A 20412-nucleotide genomic window follows, 5' to 3' on the forward strand; every position below is an offset into this window, starting at 1 on the left:
GAGCGGCTGCAGACCGCAGTGCTGTTTGCAACCCGCACGCCTCCCTGTTCCCTTTGTTTGCTCCTTGTAACAGGTTGTAAATATGCAGTTTACAGTTTTCATGAAAAAACAATGAGGCCGGCACCAGCCGAGAGCATAAACAAATCACACACACACACACATGCACACACACACACTATCTCAAATAAAAACAGCTGCTGCATTATTGATGGCATCTGAGGGGTTTGTGATTTAAGATCAGCCGTGGTTGTCTAACATGGAAGGACGGGCTCGTGCGAACAGAACACGCCCTCACGTTTCCGATCATTTTTCCACCATGAGTGCAGCGTGGAGCGCTCGCACAGCAGATCAGAGGAAGTGGAAAAGTTGTTCTTTGTTTGATTCTGCTGTGATTGTCCTCCTCCTCGGTGTAGCTCTGAAAACCTTCACATAGAAGCAGTGAGCGGCGATGGTTTGCTCCAGTGGAGGTCCTGCAGTGGCGTCGTTAGCCGCCGAGCGCCGTATCGAAGGATGGAAGCGACGCACCTGGTCAGTGCGCACGCACATGTCCGCTGTACCGCTCCTGCTCAGGTGTTTACATGCTGAAAACCTGCAGCTGTCATACCTGTAGACGCTGCGTTCTGCTGCGGGCTGCATGTGAACATCACATGACGTAAGAGATAAAGACACGGGTGAGATCCAAACCTTCCGATCACTGATTTGCAGCTTCGCACACAAGCAGAGACGTCACAGGAATTACTTGACATGTTGGGAAACATGCTTATTTTGCAGAGTTGGATTTAAAGCTAAATATCAGTGTCATGACCGTGCATTGAGTATGGGACGAGGACCGGGACGTGGTTAGCCTAGCTTAGCATATGTGGTGTGTGGCATATGTGGTAGCTGTACCCGCAGCAGCAGCTTCAGCTTCCAGAGTCAGCCGTTAGCGTGGTGAGCTAAAAAAGCTGAAAGTGGGCGTCTTTCACACACATGAAACTGTCAGTCTTCTGAAGCAGTCACTCAGTCTTTGATGTTCGTATCAGCGCAGCCCCCCCCCCCAAAGGCTTTCACCCCACACAACGGACCCGAGCCTAAGCAGCCTCTGTGAACATGTTACTGACACACTCCGCTCATATGCATACACAACAGTTTTGTTCAAATCCGTGACAAAATATTTTATTCATCTGTTTATTTACATACATGCTGGGTCCTATTTCTGGGAGACTCCATGCATTGTGCACCCCCCCCACCCCCCCACCCTGCTGTTTAATGCTTGGGTGCAGATGACAGACAGGCTGCAGCTCATGATTATTAATCTCATTTTCTCCATTAATTGATCAGTTGTTTGGTTTGAAACATGTTGATCAGTGTTTCACAAAGGCCAAGATGGCGGCCACATATTCAGTTTATTGTCACAGAGGAGTGGATAAAACAGAAAACATCCACATTAAGAAGCTGGAATCAGATTTTGACATTTTTTTCTGATTGATTAAGGAAATAGTCGGTGATTATTTTGATCGTTGACAACTAATCGATTAATCGTTGCAGCTCTAGATGGCAAAGACAGAGTACGACGGGAAGAAATGCAATAAAATCTGCTTTTTAAGCCCTCTCTAATCCTTCACTGTCTATCCCAAAAAACACACACACACACACACACACACACACACACACACACACACACACACTCATGCAGGTGGCTGTCACACCTCATATCAATCATCAGATCTCAGGGTGGTGTGCTCGCTACTAATATTTTTCTCTCAGTGAGTCCCTCTGTGTAAGTTTCCTGTGTGTGTTTTACTGCAGTTACACACACACACACACACACTGCCATGGTTGATTTTTAATTGTTGGCGCTGTCCTCTTGTTGCTCGATGAGTTGTGATGATCATGTGACTGTGATCGAAGCCCCTTTCTTCTCTTTAAGTGCTTTTTGTGGGTTTGTTTCATGGTTTCTCTGCTCTCTCTGTGCCCACCTGTCTGTTTGTGTCTGGAGGTTTTCTAACAATTTAAATTAAACATTATCTGATGCTCTGTTAGATCATAAATAGGATGCGATGTTTCAGCTCATTGAACGCAGTTTCTGCTGATGTAAGGACTTCTAGAGTGACCCAGGTGTTGAAGGTGTGTTTGGTAGACCACCACAGATGAACATAAAGGCAGAGCCCGGGAGCTCTTTGTTTGTCCGTATCAGGTCAGTGTCAGTCCGTCTCAGCTGATCAGACCGGTGGACGAGTGTTTTATTGAGCGTCTGTGCCGTTTCAAAGGTACTTTTTCTGATGAGTTACACAGCCGAGCTCTTCCTGAATGTCAAGTCAACAGTCTGCAGCCTCATTAGCTGCTCTGTGAGGCTGCACTGTGGCACAGCAGTGCTTTGAGCTAAATACTGACATCATCGTGCCAACATGCTCAGAATAACAATGGAAAGGTGCTCATTTTTGTGTAAGGTGCAACGATTGCCATGTTCACACCTTAATAACAAGTTAGCAAGCAATTAGCACCACAGACAAGTACGGCTGAAGATGATAAAAGTGTCATTAGTTCTGCAGGAATTTGGTCAAAACAAAGTATGAGACGTTGAAAATTTGGCCTGATGGAGGCACCAAAATAGTCAACACGTTGGGACTGACGTAGGTCTTCATTGTCAGCAGTAGCTCAGCAGCTTACAGGCCTGAGTTGTGTAACAGTAATGAGCTGAGTGGGAGGATGGTTCCCCGTCAGTGTGCAGGCCTTTTGGTCAGAAACAAGGAAGTGATCCATCATCCCGTCTTTTCATAAGTTCCATATTCCACCCAGGCAGTGAGGCCCTCAGAGGACAGAATGAGCACAGCACACCTGAAGTGTCCAAAGAGTACCACATGAGTACCACACAGACCCGGCGGCGCTTCTGCTGTACAATCAACAAATCTGATGCTAATTCATCAGGTAACTGTTGAAGTGCTTTTAGTCTAGAACAAAACTTGATGGACAGATCAGCCAACAGACCTCTTAGAGCCAATACATTCATATACCTTAAACAAAGATCGAGCCAAACAGGAAGTCAGACACAGGAATGGTGTAGAGAATTCGGTAAATTTTCAAAATAAAATAAAATTAAAACACACAAAAAAGAAACCGTTTAAGGACAAAGTCTCCTTACCCCAGCAGATCGATTTCAATATCACGTTGTGTAAAAGTCTCTGTCTGGTCAGTATTAAGCTTTCATAAGCAGGAGAGCGACAGCTGGGGGGTGGGAGGTGGGGGTGGGGGGCTTGTTGTCTGCTGCCTTATCCTATTATTCAACCAACTCGTTACCCTCATGTTACATCATAACCACCCGCCTTCATCTTCTGGGCATATTGTGCTCCTCCTCACAAGCGCTAATGCAACTGGTGTCTCATTTATTTTTGAACACCCGCTCAACTGAGAGCTCAAGAAGAAGAAGAAGAAGAAGAATGGTGGTCTTTAGAGAGTACTGGAGCTCAGTTCAGATCGGTCATGAACCCACCAGTTTTCATCACATCTGCGTCGGCCTTCATTGGTGTGAGGAGCACTTTGTCAAACCAGCTGTTCACAGCGTCATACAAGCTGAGTCTGTGAGCACGAGGCTGTAGTCCACGAGATGCTCGGTACACAGAGAGTCTGGAGGTCAACTCATTAACTCCCAAGAAACGAGAGAGCTAAGCAGTGTGCTTATCTGCTGTAATGTAAGATGCAATTGTTAGCATGGCTGCTAACTAGCTTACAATCAAGCTTTAGTTCCAGAGCCATGGAGGGTAAAACAAGCTGTGTTTATGACATTATTATGTTACAGGCTACGTTTAAAAGCCCCATTCAGGACTGGAACATGTAGATCTGGTCCTGGATGCTGTCAGTTCAGGCTAATGTTAGCGCATATGTCCTGCCCTCTTTTGGATTTAGTTTGAACTCCAGTGACAGATTTCACTTTCACATTATCAGTCAAGTTTATATTAAAACCTCTTTGCAGATCCAAATGCAGATTTTCCAGACTTCACTTGGAAACCAAGTTTTAATATGTAGTTAGCGTTAAGCAGCTAGTTAGCTTTAGCTCCAGCTGATAAAACCTGCTGGCAGCGGCCGTCAGGAAGCTGCTTTTGTTTACATCAGCGTGAAATCAGAGAGCCGTTGTTTGAAGAGTCATCAGGAAATTCCAGGCTAAATCTGCCGCCGTTATCGCTGTGAACTGCACGCGTGCCACGAAGAGGCAAAGCAGCCAAGAACCACTGAGATCTGCTGAAGGCTCCACACCACGCGTTATCGGCACTGAGACACAGCAGCAGCTGATGTCAGTCGGATGGCTGGAGGTGATGGAGGCGGGGTCATCGCTCAGCTGATGAGCGAAGCCACAGCGAGGCTTCGCACGCAGCTCCAAGTGTAATTCTCCTCTAAAACTCATTTGGCCTCAGTCGTTTATTTCTGGAGATTAGGTTGTTCTTTAAATGGCTGACGGTCACACACAAGTGGACAGCTCCGACTGTGTGTGTGTGCGTGTGTGTTCCTGTTATTGGAAATCAGGTTAGTGATCTTCATCCTTCAGCATGATTTACTCTCACTGTCACTGTGTGAAGTTCATCTCTGCTATTGATTGGAGGAAGCCGTTACAATCACACTTCAGTCCAGCGGCCGTCCACTTAAACCCTGAAAGGACACGCAGGCCTCGAGTTTGACCTTTCGTCTCACTTCAGGAGACCTGCTTCAGCGCTGATGACGAGGAAGTATGTGAGTGATGAAGATACAAGAACCACCATGTCAGTATGGTGAATATGTAGCTACAGTCAGTTAGCTTAGCTTAGCAGGGGAAAGAAGTAGCTGGCCGCCTCCTCCTCCTCCTCCTCCTCCTCCTCCTCCTCCTTCTTCTTCTTCTTCTTCTTCTTCTTCTTCTTCTTCTTCTTCTTCTTCTTCTTCTTCTTCTTCTTCTCCTCCACCTCTAGTGAGTCTGAGAACTTTTTTCCAAAATCAAGGACATTTTTTTTCATTCTACCATTTCCATAAACCGTTTTTAATGCAGTGCCTAAAAATCTGAACAGATTCAGACCGTTTCCACCTGTTTCCAGTCTTTATGCTAAGCTAAGCTAACTGGTTTGTGGCTGTATCTTCAAACTTAGCGTACAGAAATGAGTGTGGTATCGAACTATTCCTTTAAGACCCTCCTGCGCTGTGTGTGTGTGTCCGTGTGTGTGTGTGTGCGCTCAGCTCAGTCTTTGTGCAGACACACTCCCTCTGTTGGCACATTCATTATCGCACCACGTCCTATAGGTGCCTATTATCCCGTCAGCTGTCGTGTGATTGGCTCCTTTTCAGTCTTCCCTTGTTATCTTGCACACATGCACATTAAACGCACACACACACATGCATACATGCAACCTTTGATCAGATGTGCTGTAATAAACATTTTCAGTGGGTGTTCAGGTGTGCACACGTGGAAGCGGAGCGTCCATTGTCTGTGAGGAAAGCCTGAGAGATAAAGCACTCATTATGTGACACCTGTTTCATCCTCCACATACCTGCGCAGCCTTTTATCAGCATCTCGCTGCTTTGCTCTGCAGGCCTGTGGCTGTTAGCGCTGCCCTCTGCCTTCATTTATGGAGGCTAAAGGATCCTGAAGGCTCTTCTCTGAGACCCACGGTCGCTGTCCTCTCAGCCTCCCTCATCCCCGATCGCATCACCCTCAGCTCTGCTTTGAAGCCAGCCCTCCCTCCCCGGGTGCAGACACGCAGAGGGAGGTGCAGGGTTCTCCTCGTGCTCCCCCAGACGGCAGACATCTTTGACTTTATTTATTTTATCTAACTGCGTCCTCAAAAAGTCCTTTTTGTAGTCTTTGACTCTGCTGGACATGAAGAAACACTTAAATGTTGTTACATATAATTTCATTATAATGTGTTCGAAACAACTTATTTATATACTAATAGATGACAAGTTAAAGTGTTATCTCATCATATGAGCGCATTTCTTTCTTTTCATACTTGAAGTACACTTTGCTGGTAATACTTGTGTACTTTTAAGGTTTTGAGTGCATGAATCTGCAATGATATTACCAATATTTCTGTTTTGTGAAACAGGCAGACTGCTGACTGCAGAAATCCTTTCATTACTTTACATTTTCTGACTTTGTGCAGATATGCAGCATTCAGCCGTGACTTTAAAATGACTTTGAGACTTTTTGGTGTTGTATATCTTTATAAAACTGACAGGATATTATTGCTTCATGAAGCTTACAGACACCTTTGTGGCATTTTAAATTCTTTATCCCAACGACAGAATATTCAGTGCAGTGATGGACGAAGGACTTAAATACTTAACATAAGGAAGGAGTAAATAGCAGTACCACAGAAATACTCCTGCACTCAGAATCAGAAGTAAAAGTACTAATTTTGCTGAATGGCACATTTCAGAATAATGTTTCTTAAATTAGTGCAGAACACATTGTGGTATTTTTACTTATTAGCTATAAACTACATGTAAGATGGGAGGGAGGGAGACAGAGAGAGAGAGAGAGAGAGAGAAGGTGTGTGAGAGGGAGGTACAGTAGAGAGGTAGAGGGAGGGAGGTAAAGGGGGGGAGAAAGTGTGTGTGAGAGAGATGGAGGTAGAGAGATGGAGGTAGAGGGAGGGGGAGAGAAAGTGTGTGTGAGAGGGAGGAAGAGAGAGGTAGAGGGAGGGAGGTAAAGGGGGGGAGAAAGTGTGTGTTAGAGAGAGAGAGGTAGAGAGAGGGAGGTAGAGGGAGGTGGGGGGAGGTGGGGGGCAGCAGCGTAGGATTACCGTCTCTCCTCTCGGAGCTCTGGGCTCCTCACAGCCGCTCAGTCTGCCGGAGCGGACGGATGATGCTCGGCGCTCACCGGCTCCTGGACGTCAGGACGGCCGCGCTGTGCTCGCTGTGACCCGGCGGCTTCCGCTGCGTTTAAAACGGGATTATAACAAACAAACTCCGGCACCGGGCGCGTCTCCTCCACTCCACTCCCTCCTGCGCGTCTCCGACAAGCCGGCGGAGGCAGCTTGAACGTCGGGTGTGAGATGCTTCTGCCGCCGCGTCCCCATCGCTCCGCACCGGCTGTTGTGACACTTTGATGCTGCACATATCGGGTTTACAAATATGATGAAATGGCAGCCCCGGAAGAAGGTGAGTGAGCTGCGCGCGGCTGCTGAGTCGCCTCCAAAGTTGCAGCGGAATGTGGCGGATGGGTGACTGGCACCGTTTGGGATCAACAGGGCTATTTAAACCCTGTGAGAGCGCGCAGTCACGGACACTTTATTAAGGATAATCCGTTAATAGCCCGCATTTCACAAAGACACTGCAGCAACATGTCTGTGTAGGATTATTGGAGGATTATACGGGAGATGAAAAATTCCATAAAGCTGTAGAAAGTCGCTTTAAACTCACTATTCACCACCAGGAACAGTGGAAGCCATGCGCGGCCACAGGGTGGATTACAGAGGCCGTGAGTGACTGACATTTAGGCCAGAAGTATCAGAAAGTCATAGTAAACTCTGTTGAATACTGCAGATGATCCACAGATGACACACATGCACCATGCAGTTAATGCATTCATCCACTGAAACAAACAGACAGTGAATCAACAATCAACAGTTCTGATATTTGATTAATCATTTCTAACCTTTACTGACTGCAGCCTCTCTAATGCAAGCATTTGTTGCTGTATTTAATGTACATTTTGAGCTAATTCTATTATTTTAGCATTTTTTTAGACTCGGGCAGAAATCAGATTGAACGAAAGTGTAAATAATCGTTCGTCTGTGCTTTAATTTTAAGCTCATCCAACATTATTTTGTTCAGAGGATGAATCCTAAAAACTGTCACCCTCAGACTTTTCGTCTAGTGTCGTCATGGCGCTCACATTTTGTTTTTTTGGGGGGAACTGTCTCAATAAATGTTTGGATGGTTTGTCGTGAAGCTTGGTGCAGACGATCGCTCCCCAGAGGAGGAACTGAAATAACTTTGCCGATCCCTTAACGTTTCATCTCGTGCGTCATCAGGTTTTATCACTTATGACCAAATACCAACTGGCAATTTTCCCATCAGCCTCTGCTGCGCTCTGTGCCTCATCTGCATTAGCATGTTAGCATTGTGAGCATATTAGCATCAGTATTAGCCTAGCACAACATAACTTTTCTTAATTATGAGAAAAAATTTACAATGAAATAGTACATAAGTCAGCAAAATACTTCAAAAACAAGTACTGATTATGATAAAGTGGTATATCTCTGCTATATTATTGCATTATTACTACCAAGTATAAAGTAGCAGAAATCAGAAATACTGCAGTACAAGTTATGCTTTTTTTTTTTTTCAGTTTTTACCTTTATGTGTTTTTAAACTGTTTATTGTGAAGTACTTCGTAGTGCTCTATAAATAAAGCTCTTTATCATTAGTATTATTATTATTTGAGTAAATGAACTCCACTGTTTAGCATGCTGACATTAGCATTTAGCTCAAAGCACCTATAGCTGCTGCGCATCTCACTGTGTAGGAGAGCGCTTGAGAAGGCATTTGGTGATATTTTAAAACCTCCTCCAACTATTGAGTGGGTAGTGTGAGCTGGGATTTGATGCCTAACCAAATTTGTTTCTGGCTCAAAGATCACAGGGAGCGACACGGCTCCTCTGGAAGCAGCGCGAGCCCTGGTCCTGAAGTGCTGGATGGAGCTGTAATGACAGCAGAGCTCCCAGTGGACTGTGGTAACTGATAGGCCAGGCTGTCAGCTGCTACGCTGCTAATGGCAGCGATGAGAGGGGGAGAGGAGCCGCACATTTATCCTGTATAATCCACTGGAAACACCACCAGTCGTTTGGACGTTTGGGTTGTTTGTCTTCAGCTTTTTCTTGCAAGGAGAAAGTTCGGTTACCTGGTTGATTTCACCTGATTGACAGGTACATAGGAAAAGCTAACTGCTAGCATGCTAGGAACACACCAGTCCGTCACAGTAGCTCTTTAGCTCGTTTCTGTTTTCTCTGTGCTGGACCGTTTCTTCCTCCCTGGCATTTTGTTTTCAGGCTCGTTCAACATTTTATTCATTAAAGATGTTTGAAGACGGTTAAAAGGTCTGTAAGCTAACTGTTAGCGAGCAGTTAGCCAACTGTTGATTTGTTAGTTGGCTACCTCACACAGTTTATTCAAAAGGCTTTTTTTTTGCAGTTGACTCAGAGGTTAAATCAAACTGAATGATGCAACGTGTGCTGATTAAGTAATTAACTACGACAGCTTCCTCCTTCTCGGGCTCTCGGTGCAGTTTGCTGTTGGCGGTTTGAATTTGCAGGTCAGAGTTCACCAGAGCAGAAAACTTTCTCCTACGTGATTGAATCCACAAATGGCAGCAATTCTGTCAAAATCAATTGATTTTCACATGAAACGTGACTTTTAAATGTCAGCGTGATCAGATGTTTCTATACTGAAACCACAGGCTGCTACAGCTAATTATCATTTAACTGCTTTCATTGTCTCAAACACTTGAGACATCATGCTAGCAGTAGCAGGTGGGACAAGAACCAGTGATGTCCAAACTGTCTGTAAGGTTCAGACCTTCAGACTGTGAATCTGAGTCCTGGTCCATGGCTTGAGTTTCCTGCATTCAGACAGTGTTGTCTTTAAGAGAAGACACGTGTTTTCTCTGCGAGGACTCCGTGTTGACCTGACACCTCGCTCTGGTTTATGTGCTGAACTGCCTCAGGATCCTCACAGGGTGACGAAAGCCTCTGAAAGAGACTCAGTGGACCTCGCGTAGCTGTGTGTGTTTTGTAGCTGCGGATATATTGTACGACTGTGATCAGCCTCTCCAAGGCTTTGAAAATCTGCAATACTTCCTTTCAACACTTGTTGCGGGGATGAATATTAATAGACGCTCATTTTAAAGCAGGCTTTTATTTTGAAGCCTCAGAATGAAGACATTTATGTCTTCAAGCTGGTATTTTCCCACAGAAAGCAGAGTGAATGAGGGCAGTCACTGCGAGACGAGCTGCAATCTGTTACCTCCAATCAGACTGTTATTTAATGATGGAAGATGCTCTAAAATCAATATTCCCTTTCTGCTCAGTGCCATGTACCACAAATGAGACCTGGTGCATGCACACACACACACACACACACACACACACACACACACACACACACACACACACACACACACACACACATACACCTGTGCAGATGCCTTTTCATGCCTGTAGTTTGCTGGTGTGAGCTTTTGCTTCTGGGTCATCTGAAGAATGAAATTAAAGTCTATTAGGATCAGGACGGGCGGACATGAGGGAAGGACTGAGAGGACAGACACGGTGTGGAAGAGTCTGGAAGCCACAGAGACGAGCAGTAAGACGACAGGACGAGGAATTTGCAGTGGAAGTCAGAGGAGACGGGCGCTCGGGGACCTGTCACCCAGCCCGGTCCGAGAAGGGGTCTCTCCTCTTTGATCCAGCCCGACCCTGGACTGAAATCTACCAATATCAGTTTAACGGAGGAAGAGGAGGGATGAAGGAGTAGCGAGGTGAAGGAGGAGCGATATATGGTTTGAAACAGTAAGATGGCCTCAATTAGATGTTCATATATTCAGTGTTTCATCCTCAGTGAGCAGATGTGTGCTCACATTTGTCCTCATTAGCAGCTGATTTATGACCATTTATCCTTCCTTGACCCATTTAGTCTTAAACTAACGTGGGTATATCTGTGAACACTATGGCTGTAGAAGGTGTGTAAGCACAACTCAGAGTTCATTTGCCTCACATAATGTTCTCTTAAAGCTGATCTAATCAGTATTTTACCATAAAAAATAAGTAAATATGATGCGAAAGCTGTCACTCGTTCGGCATCTTACCTGTTCTGGTTCAGTCCCACGGCTCTCATCGACCCCGCGTCCAGCAGCTGTTTTTAATAAAAACCCTTAAAAACCCGCTGCACATACGTGTCCAGCAGTAAACAGACACAGTTAGATGCTAACCGGTGAACACAGCGCAGCATTTAGCAGCTAACATGTGAGATATTTTTTCCCTGAGGAAATGCAGACCTGAACAGCTAAAAGGGGAGCGAGTGCTCCTGTGTGTCTGCCAGATGTGTGAATACGCTTTAAATGGTCGCTGCTGTGATTTTTAATAAAGCTGAGAGATGAATTATAAAGAGAAGAGTCATAATGGAACCAGCAGAGGCAGTGATGTCCTGACTTTGAGTCCCTACGTCAAGCTCCAAAAATGCTGGATCCTGCACTTCATCCCCCATAATGCATCCTCCACCCTGCAAGTTGGTGCAGTGGAAAAACACATCTTCTTCCTCTGCTAAAAAAAAACATTTCCACTGCACATGATCCTGGCAGCGCTCACGTTTCCCTCCAAACACACTTAGCAGAGTAAATGAGAAGAGTATCAGCACAGGATGGAGGTGATGGCAGCTGGTTGACTCGACTGATATTTAAGTTTAATCACATTTGAGCAGGTCAATAATTAATGCCTGATGCTGCGTGTTATCCAGCGTGAGTGTAGCTTGTACTGTACGTGTGTGTGTTTACACTCAGCTGAGGTGTATTAAATATTACTTTCATGAGTTGTTGACAGTCGGTGAAGCTCCCCTGAGCAGCACTGCAGGCTGACTCGCTTTGTTTTTTCACTCTGTAAAATGAGAAGTTTCTCTCTCCCTCTGAGGCATTGCTGTTTACCCGACAGGAGTTCATGAAACATTTCATATGCGACTCCGCTCGCCGGGGTTGGCGCTGCGCTGAGCGTAATGTGTTTACTTACAATGCAGCTAAGCTGCTTAAAGCTACACCCCTGCCTCTGATTTAAGACTTAGCCGTGCTACTAAAACCCCTGTTTGCGCGCGGGCGCAGTCACACGTACAGTCTGAATGCGTCTGCCAAATAATCGCCACAGTCTTCTGTAATCCAGCAGAAGATGCACCGCAGGCTATCGAGTGTGAAGCTGCTGATTGAGCGCTGCAGCATGTGATGATTAAAGCTCAGAGGAAATAAAAGATAGGTGGCGTCTGACTACATCAGGGCTACTCACTGATTTCAGCCTCATTTATGTAACAGCATTTCACCTGATCAATCAAATGTGGGCAAAACCCCCTGAATGAGGTCAGTAATCTTGGCAGCCATACTTCAGATCCCAAAGCATGATGGGATCCTTGGTGGCAGCGACTGAAGTCATATTTATCCCCAGAGAATAAACCAGTCGACCAGTGGCTTTGTGTGGAGTTTGCGTGTTCTCCCAGTGCCTGTGTGGGTTTTTCCTCCCACTGTCCAGCAGGTTCGGCTAATTGGCTGTTTCACAGCATCAGTTCATCCTGACTTTCCTGGAAAACTGGTCACATTTTCAACCAATTGTGGCTCAAATCTTACAGAAAACGTGAATGAACCCACGTTTCCATCCACTTCTGTCATGTGAATCACAAGATGAACAGGTGGTGGCGCTCAGTCTGCAGTCCGGTGTCGTTAAACCACTGCAGAAGAAGAATAGGGCGTTGTTAAAAGATATGACATTCATGTGTTTCATGTGTTCATTTGAAGAACTCCTTACTGGATTTCACACGTCCATCACACTTTTGCTTTTAGTGATACAACAACTGTTCCGCCTCAGCCAAACATAAAAACATGTAAAAACTGATTTCTCTTTCCATCCAAAGACACTTCGTGTTGATGAAAACTGTCCAGGAACACTTAAAATACCACCTGTATGCTAAAGGGGGGCGTTTCTGAGCCGCCTGCGTTATCAGCGTGTCATCAGTGTGTTCATGCGGGGAGTGAGAAGAGTTTTCTCCCCCAGTGTGAACTCAGAGAGGACGTGATCAGTATCACATTTAGTATTCAGTCTTTGTACTGGATGCAATTAAAAACAGGCTGCTTTTTAAACAAGGTTGTCCTTCTGATCGCGGTTATTGGTATTCAGACCTGCTGCTCAACTCTGAATATTCACAGCAGACCAGATATTTAACGTGCGCAGCAGTGAAAAGGCTCTGAATGGATGCGTGCTGAGCGCAGGAGAAGTTCAGCAATGAGTGGGTTTTAAAGAGCGTCCTTGTCTGCCGCCTCTCTTCCCTCTTTGAGTTTCAGGAGCAGAATATGCATAAAGGAATTCCCTCAGTGGTGACCAAAGCTAGACTTTCCCTCAGAAACGCGGTGCATCTCCGGGCTGAGAGGACATCGCTCCCCCAGCTGCACGGCGGCGGCGGCGTCCTCGGGACACGCTTCCTCCTGCGTTTATTTCACGCCGCGTCTCCTCGCACAGATTCTGAACTCTAATCTGTCCCAACGATGATATCAGCGCTTCTCGTTTCAGCCGCTCCTCCCTTCATCCTTTTCCGGCTCTCGGGAGAGGAGGAGCACGAGTGAAAGAGTTTTTCTTTCATGTAAGCAGAGTAAAGACAAGAGGAGGACAGTGTGTGCGTGACTGCACCCTGCCTCATCACCTCCTCCTCCTCCTCCTCCTCCTGCTGCTGGGCTCCTCCTGTGTTTTCTTGCCTTTTGTCATTAGGTCTGTCTGTAACCTGGACTGAATGAGATATTGCTGTCACACATCAGCGCACACTCCCTCTGTCGCTCTTCGACGGCACTTTACACCCACTGAAGCAGAACAGATGTGCAGGAACATCAGCCCGGTCTCACTTCATCTGTCTGTAATGACTCACTTTATGGCTGAATGTGTTTAAAACGTGTGTCCGCTGGGCTTTTTTCCAAGCGCTGGAGCTTTTTCTAAACTCTTCAACTGTGCCTTCTTTCATGAGAGGAAAGGTTTGTCTGTGCTGCAGTTCAAGCCGCCTCGTCGAGGACACCTGATGAATACGAAGCGATGCCGCTTTGTCTTTACGTCAGCAGCCCACAAATGGTCGTGTACCTGCCACGGAGAGTAAATGTGACTCTTTTACCTGTAATGTTGGCAAGCGCGGCGTCCCTGAGCAGCGTCAGGTGGGAAAAGCTGGTGTGTATTCTGTGTTGCTTTATGGCAAACAAATGGGTTTGAAGCGTGAGAACTCCTTTACAATGACTTATTTAAATGAGCCGTGTGGCGCTGGCGTGAAAGATAAGCTGCAGTCATTATTTTGGCGGTGAAACACACTTAACGGCCTCCTGCTCGCTGGAAGTGTGTGTTTTGTGCGCACGTTGTTTGCTGCTGTTTGGACTGAGCTTCCGTTTTGTTCATGTTTGTTTGTGGGTGATTATCCTGAAGGGAAGTTATGAAACTAGCAGTTATTGTCAAAATTCTGTCCATTTTGTCCACTATTCCCAGTAGTCCAGCACATAAGACCCTTTTAAAATGCTGATATGTCTTTTTTGCTTTCTTCGTGTTAAATTGTGAGCTTTGCAGGTGCTGATAGGTGAGTTTGGTTACAGAGCCGTGCTAGCTGTTCCCCTGGTTTCCCGCCATGAGGCTAAGTTAGCGTGCCGCTGGCTGTAGCTTAGCATGTTAGCATGCAGATATGAAAGTGGGATCGACCTTCTCGAGTGTGTTTCCCAAAATGTCAGACTTCACCTTTAAAGCCACTTCACCTTTAATTATTTTTTTGGGTTTTTCTATCCTTCATTATAGAGACAGCTGAGGGTGTGATGGGGGGGGGGGGGGGGTGGGCAGAGAGAGAGGGGACGGCACGCTGCAGGTGGGAGTCAAACCTGTGGCCACTGCAGAGGAATGACAGCCTCGATACATGGGGTGCACACCCTACCAGCTGAGCTATAGGGGCCCCCCATCACTGGACCTCCTGTGAAGTCTATGCACCAACGTTAGCATTAGCATCCTCTGCGTGTTAGCTCAGACTCTCATGGACCTCAAACCTCAACAAGCCACAATGATTTTCTCTAATGAAGTCATAAAGCTCTGAGATAAACACCAATTTTCTGCTCATGTTGGAACATTTTCAGCTTCCCGGGTGCGTCTTCGCTTCACCGAGCGTCTATTTGCCCGCGCTCGTCTTATCATGGACTTTGTAGGATTGTGCTGCTTGTAGGATTCGCTTTCAGCTCTCAAACATGCAGGAACCTCCAACTGCCTTTACGCTAAACTAAACACGAAGAAGACGGTGGACTGGACTGATCTCAGCGTACATGAGACCTGGACCGCTGGTCACAGAGAAGCACCTACAGCCAAGATCTCTGCTCGCTAAAGGAGTGAGAGGAGGAGGTAAATAACAGAAGAGAAGGTGAAAGAGGGAAAGACTGGGCTGAGGCATGATGGGAATAACAGAACAGGGCTAGTGTGTGTGTGTTTGGTAGCCGGACCTATTTATAGTGAGGCTATCATACCTGCTTCAGGTCTCAGTGGAGCTCACCCCACAGCGCTGGTACACCACCGTTTCACCCTGTCTGTGTGTGTGTGTGTGTGTGTGTTGGTGCGTACACACTTGCATTTTGTGGTTTGGAGCCTGCGTCCCCGCTGAGCCGCTCTATCAGCCCCTGAAAACACAACTTTGTGAAAACTCATGTAGTTCCAGGCGCCTGATTGTTTTTTGATCCTTTCTGTGAATCCTGACTCGCTGGTGCACAAAGTTCTTCACGCTCCTCCGGAGACAGCAAACAAAGCTCTGCACCAGAGGACGAGAGGGAGGATGGAGAACTTCAGAAAGCAGGAGGAGAAACTGTGATGTGACGACTGGAAGTTTGGACTGCGGCCTTTGAAACCTTAATGTCCAACTTTTAGAGCATCGAAGGAACACTACCTAAAACATTCATGAAGATAGTAAAAGATGAACATCTCAACGCTTCTGCAGTCAGAAATATTCAGTTTCTTGTCCTGTAACAGATAAATATGTCTGTAAGGTTTAAGAGTTTTTGCTTAAACCTGCATTAACTGATTTTTTATCCACTTGGCATCAACACGATGCTGATGATCTGCTGAAAGTGCTGCTTATGTACACGTTGGGCAGTTATGGAGGAACATCAGCATCTGTTTGGAGTCGTGTTTCTGTCCCCCTGAAGACTGTAAGTCCAATATTTTCTCTCTTTTAGCTCAGTTTTCGGTCTCCACCAGCTCCTGAGGGACAATCTGCCTCTTTAGCTGCTAACTGCTGCTGCACTTTGCTCACCTGCTGGTCTCTAATTGAGCTTGTCTGCTGTCTGCTGCTGAGCAGGTGGTGTTCAGAGGGCTTTGAGGGGCTTGTTGCGATCAGTTTTTAACTTTTGGAAAGACTAGAACAATAAATATTGCTGTCTACGTAAAATTGTTTGTTTCAGGCCGGAATGGGCGTGGCTTGATCAGATATGATTGACAGCGACCTCAAATGCTGCTAAATTCTGATTGGTGCACCGAAGTACGTGACGTCGCCTTTCCTCAGCGGAGCCCCGCCCACTGTAGAGCAGCGAGAAGAAGCACAAAAACTGAAATCTCTCTGAAAAACTGGCGAAAATGTGTGTGTTCACGCAGGAACCCTTCACTCATACCAAGACGCTGATTCAGAAAATAAGTTTTCATGGCGCTTTAAGTCCTCGTTTGTGAAAGAAAAGCCAATAACCACCAGAGCTGACGTGTAGAGTTGTGATGGAACAATATTATGAATTATTTGTGCAGAGCAGCAGAGGCGGTGGAGGGATGCTGGCTGTAAAGACTGCAGATAATAAGCCTCTGAAAACATGACATATTCACCTCTTCAGACAGGTTTCCAATGCGTATTATCAGACTCTCGTCCTGAAGCTCGTGCGTGCGCGTCTTTACGGTAGTTTGTGTGCGTCGCCGCCTGCTGTATTCACTGCTTCGGCTTAGCGAGGCGGCGGGGAGGTGCAAATGTCACGCTGTCTGAAAAAAGCTAAGCCAGCTGAGCGTGGAGAGTCTCAGGAGGACTGGGAGGAGGAAGACGAACTGGGAGCCACTTCAGAATATGAAAGTGCTGAGTGAAAGGTGGAAAACAGCAAAAACGTCTTCACACAACGAGCGCTGGCTAACACGCTCTGTCCCTCACGCACACACGCACACACACACACACACACACACGCACGCGCAGACACCGCATATTGCCTATAATCACATTCCAGAGCGTTTCTTGTGCTAAATTGAATTGTAATTGGCAGACAATGGCCGTGACATCACAATTCGCCGGCTGGCTCGTATAGAAGCAGGGCGTCTAAATTGAGCCAGAAGTGGGCCACGCTTGCTGATGAGCCCGGAGCGTTAATGAAAGAGTGAAGGAGCAGAGAGCAGAGCACGTATAGGAAACACGGAGGCAAAGAGCAGAAAGGGGGGTGCACTAACTCTGAAAATTAATTGGCCTTTGGGAGCGACGCCGTTAATAATTATGGCGTGTGACAGCAGCGGCAGCAGAACGTTGACTTCTTCGACACCTGAGTGATCCCTCCTGGAATAATGGAGCTTTTACTCAAAGGAAAGGACATAAATAATGTTTGGATTAGCGGAGTCCATCTCCTCCTCTTCTTTCTGCCTCCTTGTTTGTCATTCTCGGTCACACCTGTATTTTTATGAGGTCACATGACACATTATGGCGTATGTACTACAACAAATCTTACGTCAGACTGTTTATCTCTCCTTAATCTTTTTTATTAGCCATGTGGAAAATATTTAAAAGCATGCTTTGCATTTGTGCTTCTCTCTTTTGCCAGATTTTGTCAGCTGTGACACTTAATGAAGCTTTTTTTGTGTTGGCTGGTTAATGAGCTCGTTGCCTGCCGGTGTGTGAAGTATCGGTGCTCCAACACTAAGACGATATTGATGCGTGCATCGATAGGGTCGATTAAAAAACTGTCTGCAGCCGTGCGACTGACTCTCTGCGGTGCTAACGTCAGCATGCTAACGGGTCTAAAGTTTACCACATGCACTGTGCTAACATTTGCTAATTAGCACAAAGACAAAGAACAGTTGAATGTCTGAACCAAATTTCATAGCAGTCCATCCGACACCTGCAGAGAAAGTTCACTGCGACCCACAAATGTGAACCTCGTGGTGGTGGAAGACATCAAACTTTGATGCATAAATCACTGTTTTAGGCTCATTCATTAAATACCTTATAAATAAAATAGCTTGTCAAAGTAAGTGGGTTTCACCTTTAATGTGTCACATACGTTTAACCAACATTTCATCCTCTCTGCTGCCTGCCTGGTGCTCAGGTTGGAGCTGCACATTGTCAACATTAATTAAGCTTTCTGCCTCCTCAGCCAGAAAAGCCTGATTACAAATCTTTGAGTTTTGAGTATTTCCAAAATAAATGACTTGCAAATGTTGCAGGCTGAACGTAATTAGATTCAATGAGGGATTTAAAAGGATTCGGTTTCAATAAGTTGATTCAATACTGGACTGGGATTCAGTGAAATGCCATCAATCCTAATTCTTACACTAACAACAACACACGCTGTTTAACATGTCGCAGTCAAGCACAAATCACCTGAGATTTAAGTTTCTATTCATTTAAATGTTTTAAAGAACAGAAGTCAAATGGATTTGATGTATAATCTTTCACTTGGAAACAACTATAGCAACCAACCATTTTCTTGAATAAAATGATGTATTTCTTATGTTCATACTTCATTTTTCTGCATAATTTTACACATGATGCCTGTTTAGTGAAATCAGCTTTTGCTGTTTCACCACCAGAACTGATCATTTTCTTCCTGTAACAATTTAAAATGAGGTTTTGTCTCAAAGATTCATTTATTTCTTCCTTGTAAAGGTTAGAGGGGCTGTGTTCAGACTTTCTGACAGAGACAGAGGGGAGAAGAGAAAAATCTGTGAGCAAAGAAAAGGAGTCAAATGTCAAAAGAGAGAAAATATCTGAAAAAGAAAGCTCTGAGAATCGACTTCAGTCTCGTCGGCGTTATGTGAGAAGCTGCGCGCTGACAGAGCTAAAGGTAAAGGTATTTTCACCCTTTCAAATGCCATTAAATCCCTCTTTAACCAGGTCCGCTTCAGCTTCACACCCATAATATGCCCCATTTTCTCATTAAATTGCCAAAGAAGCCTGTCAACACATCTCTCAGGCTTCCATTTCAGCAAATATGCAGTTTACACCGATAATGGTGACGGATTTACTGCAGAAATTCGTAGTATTTTTGAATAGTTTTTGGTCTTTGACATCAACACAGAAGTAAATAAAAGCACTTTCATATTAGCTAATTAGGCTAATGTTAGCTCGGTTGAAAATGCTCTCTGGCTGTATTTTTTCTTAAATATTCAGTTGATGACTGCTTGTCATGCTAAAACACTGAAGCTAAATGGTCCCAGCAGAAGTTAGCATCCCGTTCTGCTCTGCAGAAGACATGCACATGAAGAAACACCAGTTTTCTTGTATTGCAGCGTAAAGCTAGTTAGTGCCGGTATTAGAAATATGGCAAAGAAAAACATAAGATCGCACTCTGAATCCTCTCTGTTTGACTTGCCTACAGACTTGTTCATGCATTCAAACAACGTGTTTAACGTTAACTTTACAGTGCAAGACAAAACTGTTGTAGGATGAGGGCTAGCCGGACGTACCTCTGGGAACGTTAGCTAACATTAGCCTGCACTCTGATAGCATCCACGACCAGCTAAATGCTATGCTAGTCATGAACTGAATCGTAACCTGTAACGTTGTGCTCGTTAGGCCTTGGACATAATGTGAGTGACCGCTAAGCATCGTTAGCCAAGCATGCTAATGATCGCATGCTCATGTATGCAGTTTAACCCATTCTTTGAAAAGGCTAAAAGGCCTCGTGTACCCTGATTCAACATTTTTCAAATGCGGACCTTGGTGCCCTTTGATTGGACAACCGCCGCTCTGGGGGCGGGGTTAGCAAAGAGCCAGCTGAAAATAAACATGTATGTTTTTGCGTTACTGCCGTGTACATTTCCTCCCCCTCCACTGACACGTGCTGTATTCTGAACTGATAATCCACTCGCTGCATTAGTCAGGCCGAACAAAAGAGCTGAATGTGAATCAATTACACCGGGGACGAATACACACATGTGCACGCATGCGCTGGGACCACGGCCAATGAAATCTGTTTACGTGTATCGTGTTGAGCGAAGCATGCGGGACAGGAATGCGCTCCGGGATAACAGGAGCGTTGAAAGTGAAGGCGCGGTGGATCTGTGACTGAATGCTCTTTGCTAGGTAGCGGCTCACGACCTGTGAGGCTGGATGTGAAACACAGAGCGGGCTAATTAGCTTTGCAGGGAATCATTAGGAGTGTGTTCCCTCCTTGCCCTGATTCGCTGAGTGGGAACCGCATGCGTGGCGTCTTCCCCCGAGTAATCACTGGTCTCTGTGCTGCTTCCGTCTCTCGCCTCCCGTCCTCCACCTCTCCTCGGCTCTCCCTGGATGATTTGGCTCTAATTAAGACGGCGCACCACAGAGGAGGACGAGGGTGTTGACCCTGCTTTCAGTTTCGGCGTTAGAGGTGTAAGAGGAAGAGGAGAAGGACGCTGAGATGGAGAAGCAGAGCAGGCTGAGAGCAAACGAGAAAGGGATCAAATTGAGAATAATTGTTGATGTTTTTATGAAAAGCATTCATTGCAGTCTCATCAC

General features: G+C 45.7%; 1 protein-coding gene across 2 annotated transcripts in view; it reads left to right on the top strand.

The window, feature by feature from the left end:
• ttc28 (tetratricopeptide repeat domain 28) overlaps nt 1-20412 on the top strand; it is a 92741-nt gene that overhangs the window by 23531 nt on the left and 48798 nt on the right. The window contains exon 1 of one of the 2 annotated variants that reach the window (XM_070988350.1): nt 6952-7098. The exons of the other annotated variant lie outside the window; for it this stretch is intronic. Coding sequence (XP_070844451.1) covers nt 7072-7098 — 27 coding nt within the window. The 5' untranslated portion in view covers nt 6952-7071. Of the gene's footprint in view, nt 1-6951; nt 7099-20412 lie in introns of those variants that run through there. 2 annotated transcript variants of the gene reach the window in all.

Source organism: Chaetodon trifascialis, chromosome 20 (genome assembly GCF_039877785.1).
Source record: "Chaetodon trifascialis isolate fChaTrf1 chromosome 20, fChaTrf1.hap1, whole genome shotgun sequence".
Classification (NCBI taxonomy): Eukaryota; Metazoa; Chordata; class Actinopteri; order Chaetodontiformes; family Chaetodontidae; genus Chaetodon; species Chaetodon trifascialis.